Consider the following 14,198-nt stretch of genomic DNA (forward strand, 5'->3'; position numbering starts at 1 on the left):
TGGTGGCTATTTGCATGCCACTCTTGGAAACCCTCACTGCTTATTTTTAAAACTAATGATTTATAGTGCGGTCCAAGCTGAAAGAGATAATGCAAGTAGTTTTGGAATGGGCAGAAGCCTCTTCTTGTGCCCTGAGCGACCAGTCTTGGGCTGACGTTAGCCCCTTTCGGTGTGTTGATCTTGGACCAACCTGCACTAACAGATTTGCTAACAGGACTGCTGCCCTGGCTGAGATCAGCTGGCATCAGGATCAAATCAAAACCAAAAAGGTGAGACAAAGGGAAATGAGCAGAGTCACACTGCACCTAAAGGCCTCTCAGCCCACTCACTAGGCCAGCACAACGTTAGGACAGGAATGTCCAGCAACTTGACTTGTTAGGATAGCACCTTGATCCCAAAGGATAGAGGTGTTAGACTGCACACATGTAGAACATTAAGCAACATGCAACCTTCTGCACTTAAATCTCTCTCCCCCCCCAATGATGTCTAAAAATGAATGTCATGACAGCCCCCATGAACATTACTGTGACACTGGAGTGACACATTTTGCAATGTGCCTGTCTTAATATATCCATTCCTAAATATATGTGTAGTGTGTTACATGCTGGAGCAGAAAACCTTAAAATGAAGCCACGTATCTCCACTTTCAAAAGGGGTGCTATAAACACTTCTGCCCTTGTGGCGCTTAACACTCTTGAGCCTGTCTTGGTCTCTCTGAGGCAACACGTGTCTGTTCCATACATCTTAGTTACAAGTGTGGAACATACAGAAGAGAGACTGGAGAATTTACAAGAGAGTTGTGGTTTGTGAAATTTGTGCTGATGAAGCCATCATGAGGGCACGCCCCCTTCCCAGCATTTTTTTTTAAAAAATTGGCACCACCAGTCTCATCAACAAACTAAGTGTAACTTTAGGAAGTGAGATCTCCATCTAAAATCCGGATGATCAGAGTTTGAACAGGCTAAGGATAATTTTATTTTTCTCCATTCTGACGTCTTGGTTTGCCTCAGTTTGTGAGTGTGTATGTGTGTGTTTATTTGTTCAATTTTTACTCTTGCAATGAGAGGAGAGAATGGAGAAGGCTGGGCGAGCAAATCAAGGGAGAACGTGTACACTCCTAAAATGAGTTCGGTTGAAACGCAGCAGCGAAAGGACAGTGCTGGCATATTCCATAACCAGTGGATGCCCTAAAGGAAGCAAACCGTGCATGAAAGTTTTACCATTTCCTCCCCGTGCCTGCCAACTCGACCCACAGGCGAGAAACGGTGCCCCTGGCTATGAAACAACGCCGGCAGGGTTGACTCCCAACCGATGCCGCCGCCGGTAGTAACCTATCAAAGCCGATCCGACCGGGTGAGTCCTGCGCTTTTTTTAATCCACACCCCCCCGCCCGCCCGCCCGAAGCCGAAGCGCAAAAGGGAGCCGCAGAGGTGGGCTGAGCGGCCGCGCAGAGCGGGAGGTCCGAGCGGCGCAAGGAAGGAAATCAAACAATATCCAGAGCGGGGGATAGAATATAGACAGATATATATATATATTTAGACGGCTATATTTTCCCCCCTTGCCACAACGAAACGGGGTAAGTCCAGCCGGTTCCTGGGTTTCCTTTTGCCTTCCCCCGGAGCTCGTGGTACCAAAGCGCCACCTACAGCTGTTGCAGGCAAAGCCCAGCCGATGCCCGGAGGACCCGCAGGCGGGTTCCTGCAAGCGGGAGCTCTCTCGCTCTCTCTCACCCAGGGTGGCCCCGCCAGGCAGCGGGGGAAGAGGGAGCTCAGCCCCGGGTTCGCCTCCGCTATCTCGCCGGTCGGTCCAGGATGATGATCAGGAGGAGACGGAAGAACCACCACTAAACAGCACCATCATCACCACCCCGAGCAGAAGGTGGTGGAAGCAAGGCCTCCCGTTGCCCACCTTTCCAGCCACCCCCCCCCGCCCGGGCGAGGGAGACGAAGCGCCCAGGCACGCACGCACACCCACACCCACCCAGCCCCCTCGCGGATCGGCGGCGGCGGCGGCGGCGGCGAAGGGGGTGTGTTCGCGTCCATGTGGGGGAACTTAATAAAGGCGGAGAGGAGGAGCCAAGGGGAGGAGTTCGGGCCTCGCCATTGGCTGTCCGGAGGAGTGATGTCACCCATATGAAACCCTGATAACTAGTTCGGGGAGAAGGCGCAACTTTTGCAGAAGGGGGAGCGCGATCCAGCGACGTCTCGGGGTCCGCGCGGCTGCTGCTGCTGCAGGAGGAGGAGGAGGAGGAGGAGGACGGCGGCGGCGAGGGGGAGGGGAAAGAGCCGGAGCGAGAAGTGCTTCTGCCGCTGCTGGGAAAGAACGACCCGCCGCCGGGCAGCGGCGGGAGGAAAAGATCGTGGCTCTTCTGCTGCTGCTTTCCGAAAAGGAGAGCGAGCGAAGCACGATTGCAACTTGCGCACCGGGCTTTGCCGAGCAACTGCCCGCTTGAGCCAGCAGCCGGGGTGGGAGCAAAGCAACTAAAATTAAATATATATTAAGCATTAAAAAAAAAACCCCAAAGAGACCAGCAACGCACGAGAGGTTCCGAAGGAGCTCCAGAGAAAACACACCCCTCACCATCATCATCAGCACCACCCCCACCATGGTCCAGCAAGCGGAAAGTCCCGAAGCGGAGAGCAACCTGCCCCGAGAAGCGATGGACACCGAAGAAGGGGAGTTCATGGCTTGCAGCCCGGTGGCGCTGGATGAGAGCGACCCGGACTGGTGCAAGACGGCTTCGGGCCACATCAAGCGGCCGATGAACGCCTTCATGGTGTGGTCCAAGATCGAGCGGAGAAAGATCATGGAGCAGTCGCCGGATATGCACAATGCGGAGATCTCCAAGCGCCTGGGCAAGCGGTGGAAAATGCTCAAGGACAGCGAGAAGATCCCTTTCATCCGGGAGGCGGAGAGGTTGCGCCTCAAACACATGGCCGATTACCCCGACTACAAATACAGGCCGAGGAAAAAGCCCAAAATAGACCCCTCGGCCAAGCCCAGCGCCAACCACAGCCCGGAGAAAAACACAGCCACCGGCGGCGGCGGCAGCAGCAGCAGCAACGGCAAGAGCGCTAAAAGCTCCAGTAAAAAATGTAGCAAAGGGAAATCGTCGTCGTCGTCCTCCTCCTCCTCCTCGCCGCCGCCGCCGCCTCCTCCTCCTCCTCCCCCCAAAGCGGGGGCGAAGCTGGCGGCCCAGGCGGGCGACTACGGGGGAGAGGATTACCCGCCGTTCGGGGCGCTGAAAGTGAGCAGCAGCAAGACGGTCAAGTGCGTCTTCCTGGACGACGACGACGAGGAGGAGGAGGATGACGACGACGACCTGCTGCTGAGGATTAAGCAGGAGGAGGAGGACGAGGACGACGAGGAGGAGGAGGACGAGGAGCAGCAGCACCACCGCCAGCAGCACCAGCACCAGCTGAGGCGGTACAGCGTGGCCAAAGTGCCGGCCAGCCCCACCTTGAGCTCCTCGGCCGAGTCGCCCGAAGGGGCCAGCCTTTACGACGAGGTGAGGGGCGGCGCGGGCGGCGCCCCCGCCGGCGGCAGGCTCTACTGCGGCTTCAAGAGCATGCCCAGGAGCGGGCAGCAGCAGCAGCCGCCTCCGCCGCCGCCGCCGGCCAGCCTGTCCCCGGCTTCCTCCCGGTCCATCTCCACCTCCTCGTCCTCCAGCGGCGGCGGCGGCGAAGAGGCGGACGACCTGATGTTCGACCTGAGCCTCAATTTCTCGCAGCCCGGCCACGGCGCCTCGGAGCTGGGCGTGGTGGGCTCGGCTTCGGGCAACCTGTCCCTCTCGCTCGTGGACAAGGATCTGGATTCCTACAGCGAGGGCAGCTTGGGCTCCCACTTCGAATTCCCCGATTACTGCACCCCGGAGCTGAGCGAGATGATCGCGGGCGACTGGCTGGAGGCGAACTTTTCCGACTTGGTCTTCACTTACTGACCGGCGGCCCGAGGCCGGGCGGGCGGCAGGCGAAGCGACGGGCGGGCGGGCGAACCGGCGGGGACGGAGGAGGAGGAGGAAGAGCAGGAAGAGCGAGCAACCCTGACATCGCAGGGACTGGAGGAGAGCGCGAACAGGAAAAGAAGAAGAAAAAAAGAGGAAAAAAATGAAAAAAAATCGGTAAAGGAATGATGATGCTAGTGCTTAAAAGTGGTGGAGTTTTGAAGTGAAGTATCGAGCAAAATGTGTTTGGGTTTCTCTTTTCTTTCTTTCTGTCTTTCTTTTTTTTTTCTTTATACAGTCTTGAAGTTAGTTCCGAACCAAGTCCGGAGTTGTGATTTTTTTTTCCTTTCTGATTTTTTTTTAATTGGCAATCACAACAGCAGCAGTAACGAGAAAAGGCTCATGGGACTGGGGGTTCAAAAAGATACAGAAGGCGCTGTTTGAAGCTTGTCGGTCTTGTGATTGAAGTCTGGAAAATGGTCTGCGGAAAAAAAAGAGGAGAAGTCGTCTTTGGGCAGTACAACTGTTACTCAAGGGGGGTTTATGGATTTTTCTGTTCTTTAATTTTTCCTACAAAGGTTTTAAAGGACCGTTTTGCGTTTTTGTATTTTTTTTATTTTGTAAAAGGGACCATTTCAACTGCGTCTGTTTGTTTTGAGGGAGAAAACTGATGTCCTTCTATGCATCCAATTCTTAACAAAGCTGCAGGGAGCTTGAAAAAAAATAATGCAGACTGTGCAAACGCTTACAAAAAACAAAAACTGTGAACTGACAAGATCAGAGTTTACTTTTCAGATCAAATTGTTTATGGTTTTACAAATGTGATTTCTACTTGCCAACTTTTTTTTGTAACTTGTTCCCTTATACCTCCTTGATTGAATACCAGACAGCCTAGACCTCAGTACACAAAGGTATTGAAACATTTTTGATACATAACAGACCTCAGTCTTTTTTAAAAATTAATATATTTTCAGGCGTATTTTTGTACAGTGAAAGGGAACATACTTGCTGTGTTTTTTCAGTAAGACTTTTCAGGCACTTCTTCCCTTTTATTTTATTTTTTTAATTTTTTTCCTCTGTTTTTAGCATGCAAGTTATATGGGTACGTTTATGTCCTGGTTTTAAAAGGATTTTTTAAAAAAACAAATCCTTGCATCTAAAGGCCTTGTGGTTTTAAAAGAAAAAAAAGAAACAAAACACTTTTTTTGTACAGCTATAGTTCAGATTTGTTCAATATTTGTAGGTAAAGATTTATTGAAAATGGTGATATAGACCTCAGAGCTGTTATCTTAGTTTAAAAGATTGTATATGTACTGTACTATAGTAGGAATTTATGTATCTCATACGCTGTGATATGTTGATGGGGGCCCAGATGGAAGGTATGAAACTGGATTCTCTACTCTTTTTTTTAAACAAAAAAAAAGTGGAATGGGGAAAAAGAAAGGCACATAGGAAAAGAAAAGTTTCTCATTTTGTGCAATATAATTCTTAAAAGTACAGACCATCTGCATATTTTGTAGCAAACGATGGCAAAAAAAGCAGACTTGTGCACTGTCGAACATCATTGCCTGTTTTTTTTTAATGCTGAAAGTCTGTATCTTGACAATTTTAATAAATCAGCTGGAACTGATAGAAACTCGATTCGCTATTAGTGTCTATAGGAGTAATGCTGGTGGACCTGGCGTGGATCCCAGCGCCCCTCACCCACCATGGAGGAGCCTTAGCTGAGAGACTTTACGGAGGAGCGCAGGGCAGAGAGGAGAAGAGGAGGAGGAGGCAGGCGGGCGGGTAGCAGAAGAGACTTCATAATAAAGGGCTGATTCGCTTTTTTTAATGCCTTTCTCTTGTCTTTCCCTCAGCTTCTGAGGTGCTCTCTTCAACCCCACCCCCGACCCTGGTTGTCCTCTTCCCCCCCCCCCCTTTCTTCTTGGTCGTTGGAGACGACGGTGTTTCAGTGAGGCAGGGCCAGCCCTGCGAGGAGGTGGATCTTGAAAGGGAAATGGCGGGACGAGAAGGCCGGAGGTCTCTTGGTGTCGTGCGTTTCATGAGGACCCGCGTGAGCGTGTGGGTGTGTGTGTGCTGCTTTTGCGCTTCAGTGTCCGAGGGACCAAGCGAGGAAAGATGCTTGTGCTCCGAACGGAAAACCCCCGGAGCCGCTTCAGGGCCCCCCTGCCGTTGTGGGGACGGCGGCCAGGAGGGTGGGCGCAGCGTGGGTTACCTTCAGGTTTATCGCGCGGTCCCCCCCCCCCACCCGGCAATGCCGGTGTCGCGCTGTAAGAAGAATGTTCTGTTCTTCCCAGACGTGAGGGCTTGTTCTTCTCTCAGCCCCACCGTTGGGCCCTCATGGCTTGTTGTCGTCTCGCAGGAAAACAAACAAAAATGTGTTTGTTTTAATGATGGTTATTTCCTCGTCTCCTTCCACCACCACCCCACCCACCCCCTTTTTCCGTGTGTGCTGCCGCGGGGTATTTTGTATTCTCTTTCACACGTGTGTGTGTGCGCGCGCGCGCGCGAAGGCGCCTCCGTCGCCCGACAGGCTGGAGGACGTGTGGGTGTTGTGCAGCCGAGGGGTGTGTCGCCCTGGCCATGTGTGGCTCAGGAGCGCGCGGCGGCGGCGGCGGCGGCGGCGGCGGCGGGACGCGCCTCTCTCCACCCCCCCCCCCGGCCCCCTACCACTAAAAGAAGCACGAGGGGGGCGTGGCTTCCCGGCCGAGCGGGTTTTTAGGCAGTACTAACTTTAATAGTGGCGGCAAGATGGAAGAAGAGCGCGCCGCCGCCGGCCTCTTCATCCCCATCCTCCGGGCAGGCGGGGCGTGCGCACCGCAGCGGCCGCTCCGAGACGCTTCTCGCTCCCTCCTCCGTCTTGTTGGCGGGCAGCGGGAGAAGCAAGCGCGCGCTCTGGAGGCGGCGGAGGGGTGTGTGCGTGTGCGCGCGCGCTTGTCTGTACACGAGGATGCTGTGCTGAGGGACTGCCGCGTGAACAGCCCTTGGCCCTCCCCCTTCCCTCTGTGTGTGTGTGTGAGCGGGGGGGGGGGGAAGAGGTCCTTTTTCTCCTCGGCAGGAGGCAGCCCCTTCACGGGTCTTCTTGTTTTGCATACGACCCTCTTTTCCCTTCCCTTCTCCTTTACCGCCTGCCCATCCACCCACCCACCGCAGGCCCTTTCAACTGCTTTTCTCTGCCAGTGCCTCTGTTTGTATGTGTGAGGTGGGGAAGGGAACACCCCAGGAAATTAGGTGGCAGTCTTGTGCGTGGCATTCCCTCCCCCTCCTAGTCTGCCTGTCTCTCTCTCTCTTTCTCTGTGTGTATGTGTGTACACATGCCCACACCCACACACCCATGTCGTTGTCCTGTGCCTGTAGCATGCTGCTGTTACTCAGCTCCTTTTTGCACACCCTTGTGTCCTCGGAGTGGCTGGCTCTCTGTAAGGTGCTGGACAGGAGGAGGCTTGTGTCGTTGCAAACGATGCTCTGGAGAGGGAGAGAGGAGAGAACTGGTTTGCATCTCCGCGACCTTAAAGGGCTGGGGCTTAGTCAGCGCCGCAGGGAGCCGGGAGCCGCATCGCCAATGAGACATGCTCTAGTTCTCTTCTCTGAACGGAGACCTCGGCCCATAAATGGGACACAGGCAGGGGGTTGAGCTTCTGCCGGAAATACTGTTTGAAAACGACATGCATCTGTTTGTGTGTGCATGTGTGTGCGTGTGTTTTAAAGGGTGTGACAACATCTCCACCATACATTTTCTTTTTGTTGGGGGGGACCTGATGATAGTTCTAAGGCTTAGAATAGGAGTAGACTTAGGCACAACTCTAGCAAAGCCATCTGTTGGTTTTCTTTCAGTCGTAAATCACTTGCACAATTTCCACTAAAATGAAGAAACTACAATTTTGTGAATCACAATCATGATTATTCCCAAATAAATCCAGCAAAGTTATCCCCAAGTTTGAGAGATGAAACTTCCTTGAAAGTAAATCCTATTCAAATCAGTAGAACGTACTTTTGTGTAAATTAGGATTGCCATGTTTGCAGCTGACAAGGTTAAGGGGGGGGGGAGAGATGCAGTTTTCATCCTTGCTGGACGTAGAGTCTTGCATAAATATTTGCATGTTAAATGAAAAGAAATTAAAGTAAAATGCTTGATCCAATTAAAATATTTGACATTTGAGATTAATGTTTAGATTAGTTTATTAAACTTGTAATAAAAGTATAGAACTGGCCTACAAATCAAAAGCAAGACCTATTTGTTCTAAATGAAGGGGTGGGGAAAATCCCTTTGGTTTAAAGCTTTGTTGGATTAAAAGATTGTGGCATGCTTCAAAAGTTTGGTTTGTGTCTCACATTATGTTAAGCCTAGATGAAAAACAGTTTTAGGACACAGCCTAATGCAATACATAAAAGTAATCTTAGCTATGTATAGTTTTCAATAAAAAGAAAAGATTCTTGCCTTTTAAAAGTTTGGGGGTCTCCTATATTGTCCATATGTTAATGACTTATATTACTTTGACTTCTTAAAAAATGTGTTGAATTATTTGAGACCAACAGATCAAATAGAGAATTTTGCTTCACAATTTACAGTGCACTCATGATTCAAGTTCACTCAGTAGTAGAAGCCACAATTAAACTGAAGACAATAGGGCTTGTAGCACATAAAGAGAGGATGCTAGGTTTAGGAAGGCTATCTTAAGAAATGTGCATAGGATTGCAGCCTTAGCCATTACATCTCTTAGAAGGGAACATCAAGTCCACAGATGAAACATTTTCAAATCCCAACCTTTATTGAGATGAAATAGCCAAAATGGATTGATGGAGATGGTCTCTAGCCCCATCTGAAATATAGCCTTGTTTTTGAAAATGTCAGGCAGTGGAAGTATGTGTGCTTGGGTGTGTATTTTGCAGGTGTTTGCAAAGATATGTACTTGTTTCATGTATCGTAGGATCTTCTGAATTGATAGAAGGAACCATGTTTCATATCTCCACCATATCTCTCTCCCATTGAGTGTGTCTGTGAGATTCATGTAAATACGTGGAAGACTGAGCAGTGCCGTAACTTTGGTGGGAAACAAGGATGGAAACAGCTTTTTCCCCCCCAAAAGAAACACTGAAATTAGTCTCTTTTTAAAAATTGTTTGGGCGAAGGAACTAGAACCAATGAACCATGTATGATTTCAGTGAATATACAGAATACAAGGAAGAGGAACATAAGTGTTCATTTGAAAAATGGTTAGGTTTGGTTTAAATTTAATTAGTTTAAATTGGCTGTGCTGCCTGGAGAATTCTGGGAATTGTCATCCAAAATGATAGACCTGCACTTGTCTATTTTAAATTATCCACTTAATTAGTAGCCTTCTGTGGACCTGGGGAAAAATGATAATATTCAATCCATTTAAGCTCTCCTACAGTTTTAACTCTTGTTGAAGTTCACACCAATGAACCAGAATTCTCAGTGTCAGTAAAATTCATATTGGGAAGACTGCTTTCCAGTTCTGGGATGGCAATCCTAAGCAGACTTACTAAGAAGTAACCCTAATTCAGCAGATGGAACTTGCTTCTGAGTGAACGTTGCTCAGGATTGCACTTTGATACATATCTATAGCAATGTAAAAATATGTTCCTCGCTTTTCACTGGAAGTGTACATGCAATATTTTTTTTCAGATGGCTGTCCCATTAAATAGGTTTCCTTCAAGCATTGTATTTCCCACTTTAGCTGTCTTTCCCTCCTCCTCCTCCTCTTAAACCTTTTCTTCTGTAAATATGCTCTCAGCACTTTTCCTCTCTTTGGGTGAGGGAATGGCATAAAACAACATTTTAATGATTGTCAGCTTTTTAATATATGGAGATATCCTGATCTCTACAAGATAATGTCTTGAAAAGCAACCTAAGATTTTTTTTTTAATTTTATTTTTAAGGACACTTTTTGGAAGGTGAAATCCAGTTTGTATCTTTCCTTCTGGCTGCATCCCCTCTAATGTTAGAAGATCTAATTCACACAAAAATGTTTAATTCTTTAAGGGCAATATATATGACAGATCAAATAGAAAGATTGATTAAAATGTCTTTTAAAATTGTATTTACTCTAAATATAGATGTCCATACATGCAAATTGTAACTTCTTCCTAGTGTAGTGTCTACAGAAAGTGATTTGAAACTATCAGGCCTTAATGGCCACTCAATGCCAATGTAAATTGGTTATAAAGCTATGGTTATACCAATCTCTATTGAATGTGAAGTTGGAATCAGACACTAGAGACTTATATTAGTCTTTAGTTGTCTACCCTACAGAACTCTCTTTGTTCTATATCTCCACCTTTGTCACACATCCCTATTGTATGGCCTGGTAAGATCCTCATCCTGCACTTAAGAGTTGAATTTTCTTTGAATATGATTTGCATTAAAAAAAAATGTTGGGCCTTGATTCTCCAATAGGTTGAAAACTTAGGGTTTTTTTTCACAGCCCCACTCCTCAATCTTCAGTAGTTACAAGAGCTATGGAGAAATTCCTCCCACTTGTCTAACTTTATATTTCACCAACCTTTTGAAATCCGATCTCTTTATCTCTCCTTTCCACAACATAACAAGTTGTGGGGATTTCTCTTTTTTCCCTTCCTTTCCACACACTACCTATAGCAATTAACTGCCTACTTGATTTTTACCCTCCCTCCATGGATGCAGTGAATTTTTAAGAGAATTTCACAAGCAAGTAGTTTTTTAGTGAGTTTAAAAGTAAACAGAGTTTTAAAAGCCTATTTTTATATTCAGTATAAAGCACAAATGTGCAGAAAGTGTAGAATGACTTACAAAAAGGGAAATAAAAGTCCATAATATTTCATGTATGAAAGTAATACCTTAGTTGGGTATTGGTCCTCCTAGAAAGACCCAATAGTTATGCCAATGCAGAGCTAAGAATATTGTATCATCTCCTAGGAAATGATGATGGACAGCAGTTTCACAGGAATGACTTCTATAAATAAAACTCCCTGAATGACTGTGGTCAAGAAGGGATTGGTGGTTCTCAAGGATGCACAGATAACCTGGAAGTTTGAAAACGGAGTTCCCTATCTTTATTAAGCCATCACACACCTCTTGGTTTTCAGGGCTACTTTTCCAAGCACATTTTTTTTCCATGTTATGAGTTGAAGGAACAGATTGTAAATTGGCTCCTTAGTTAATTATATCCTCAGGAAATCAGGATATCCTGATCTATAACCCTTACTTGCTAGTAAGTCCCAATAATTTCAGAGGAACTTCCTAAGTACATAATTGGGTGTCAACCTATTATTTCCTTTTCAGAAAGTGAAATATTCACGATATTTTCTCTTTTAAGAGGTGGAATGTGATGATGTAATAAATACTAACCCAGGAACTCCTATTCTCACATCTTATTTTTCTTTCCATCTTCCTGTTTATCTTCACACCCAACTTGCCTCAACTCCTGGTTATGCTGGGAATATAATTTAGCACTATTGTCATTTCATTTGCAAGTTCTGGCTTTTGATCTTGTACATATATCAGAAGTTTGAAGTCTACATAAATGCTATTATCTTTTCTTTCTTTCTTTCTTTCTTTCTTTCTTTCTTTCTTTCTTTCTTTCTTTCTTTCTTTCTTTCTTTCTTTCTTTCTTTCTTTCTTTCTTTCTTTCTTTCTTTCTTTCTTTCTTTCTTTCTTTCTTTCTTTCTTTCTTTCTTTTCTGGTGGGCTGCTTAAGTTTGGAGGCCTATTGTACCAGTGTGGGAATCTTAATGGTTACAACATTTATGAGATGTTGCATGATGGCCACAGGTGGAGTAAACTGAATGTCTTTTAGAGCATATTTTTTTCAGCATGACACTTTTAAAGATGTGTAATTTCAGATTAAGAAAAAGAGATTTCAAAGGCCACAAGAAAAGTAGATTTTCTTAGCCACTCCAGGTGTGGAGAGGGGAGGAAAGCTGAAAATTACTTTTGTTTAGAAGTCTGAATGACGGTGGTTTTGGGGGGGAAACCTTCTTAAAGGTTTTTGCATGCCAGTGCACGGGCCTATTGCTGTGAGGAGGGGAGAAAAAAGAGAGTAAGATTTGCTTGAGGCAATGCACTGGAGGACAGAAGTGTTTTCTAGCACTAGAGGAAAAAAAAGAAAATGCATGGCAGAGTTTTGTCTTCTAGTAGACTATATAGCATGCAGAGTTTAGTATGTGTCAAAACAGTGTATGACATTGCTGTATCAAAGTTGTAAAGTTAAGCATTATTTATTGAAAACTATGTATTTTTTTTTTGTAAAAACCTGATCACCTAAAGGATGATTATCATTCACTTGTGCTAGTGCTACATTCTTAACCAGCTTCTTTACTACAGTACTTGATATGCAGTGTTAAACGCTCAGGGTTGAAAAACAGTCCACTCCGATGTCTCTTCTCTTTTTCTTTCTTTCTCCTTTAGGTAAAAAAAAAAGGCAAATAAATGAATAACTTGATACAATTGTCCAAAAGATTCTAATAAAATGGTGTGATCAATCTTTATATGTGTTTTTATGTGGATTTTTCCCTTCAGCCAGTTTTGTATTTTATATATATTTTTAAAAAAGGGCTCTGCTCTCCATTGTTTAGGGTGACCACTCCCCTCCCCCTGCCCAGTCTTTCCCATCCAACATGGCTCATAGCTGTGGCTAGAACAGGTTAAGCCAACTACTGCCCATCTGTGATGCTTTGAAAAGAAGACAAATATGATTTTTGTTTTCCTGCTTTTAACACTTTGGGTAAAACCAAAGCAAAGTATCTTTTGACCCATCATTTCAGTCAATGTTTTAAAGCAGAACATGAAAATAAAGAAATAAGAGAAGTTTCTACTCTTGGATTAAATACCAGCAAACTCCATTTCTCTGTATCTTTTTTCTACAGACAATTTACACTGTAAATGTATTTTGACATAGAAATAAATCATTCTGTATTAAGATTCTTGATATGAAAATGTTTTTATGAAAATCTGTAATTGGAACTATAATATGTTTATAAAATGTGTTTATGTGGTGGAAGTTTGTTGTATATTAAATATGGTTTTATATAAATGATTGTGTTATATTGTAGACATTTCAACATACACAATCAACACAAACCATTTACCCTGTTTACATCTTACCTAAGACTTCTTTTGGCTTTGTTTCAGTTTGCATTGTTCCATGTAGCTGCAAGGGGTTATAATCCCATATAAAGAGTATGAACAGTGTGCCTGATTATCATGAATGTTTGTTATATCAGTAATGCAGGTATCTCCTCCCCTCCCTTGCAAATCACTGGACAAAAAGCCTTTTCACCAGTTATTTAGGCCTATTTGAATGTAAGCTGCTTCCCTTTTGAAATTTTCTGCTTGAGTTGGCCCTGTCTTAATTAGTTTGTACACTGTTCAGTTTTTTTTGGGTGGGGGGTTGGTTAAATACAAGTAGTATCATTTTGGCAACAGGTATCTTGCATACAAAGTTTACATTGTATCCCGGTGTCTCCTTGCTAACAGCATGAACTTTAGTTAGCAAGGCAACACTGGGAAACAATGTAAACTTAGTATAATTGATGCCCAGCCCCTGCAGCCTCATTCAGCTCACTTCCAAATCTGCTCTAGGGGTTCAAGGGCCTGCTGGAGCAGTTTGGGTCACATGCAGATTGCAGTAGGGAAGAGAAGGGCATGGGAAGCTCCCACTGGATGAGTGCTAAGATTGGCTTTCACCCACACTTGTATATTGGTGGCAGGAATTGAGAATGATACTGTGAAAAGTCTGTTGTAGGATCTTTAATGGAGTAAGCCCAAAGTGCTCGGTCACATCTATGCCATACTTTGTATTCTTTGGCTACAACAGTGTGAGATATTCCGTGCATTTAAGGTCACTGAGATCATAGGTAGGTCAAAAGATACCCCACTTACTCTGAGCTGGACCTTAGCTCTTTATTAGTTTGCAGAAATGTTTGCTTCCCTCAAAGTTCTCCATCCTGTGAAAGCAGCTAAACATCAGGTGTGAACCGAGTGGATTCTAAATGTTATGTATTTTCATAGGTCGTGTATACATTTCATCTGTATGAAGTCATAAAAATATGCAAATTACCTTGAAAAACCCTACCATGCGGTTATTTCATTGGTACACAATTCACTGACACTTCATCTGACAACATTATACTAAACTGGACATGTGCTGCAGGCCATATGGAACATGTATCTCCTGAGTATCTTGGATGAAATTGCCCCTGCTACCTTGACTGATAATATTAGCATATTTCTAGGCTTGCATCTAAACCTGGAA

General features: G+C 45.6%; 1 protein-coding gene across 1 annotated transcript; it reads left to right on the top strand.

Moving 5' to 3' along the window:
- Nucleotides 1–2,116: 2,116 nt before the first annotated feature.
- On the top strand, nt 2,117–12,977 carry SOX11 (SRY-box transcription factor 11). The gene has a single exon (XM_073001194.2). It carries the CDS (start codon nt 2,606–2,608, stop codon nt 3,938–3,940), a length of 1,335 nt encoding a protein of 444 aa, XP_072857295.2. The 5' UTR covers nt 2,117–2,605; the 3' UTR covers nt 3,941–12,977.
- The last annotated feature ends 1,221 nt before the right edge of the window (nt 12,978–14,198 follow it).

Source organism: Pogona vitticeps, chromosome 1, assembly GCF_051106095.1.
Source record: "Pogona vitticeps strain Pit_001003342236 chromosome 1, PviZW2.1, whole genome shotgun sequence".
NCBI classification, from domain to species: Eukaryota; Metazoa; Chordata; class Lepidosauria; order Squamata; family Agamidae; genus Pogona; species Pogona vitticeps.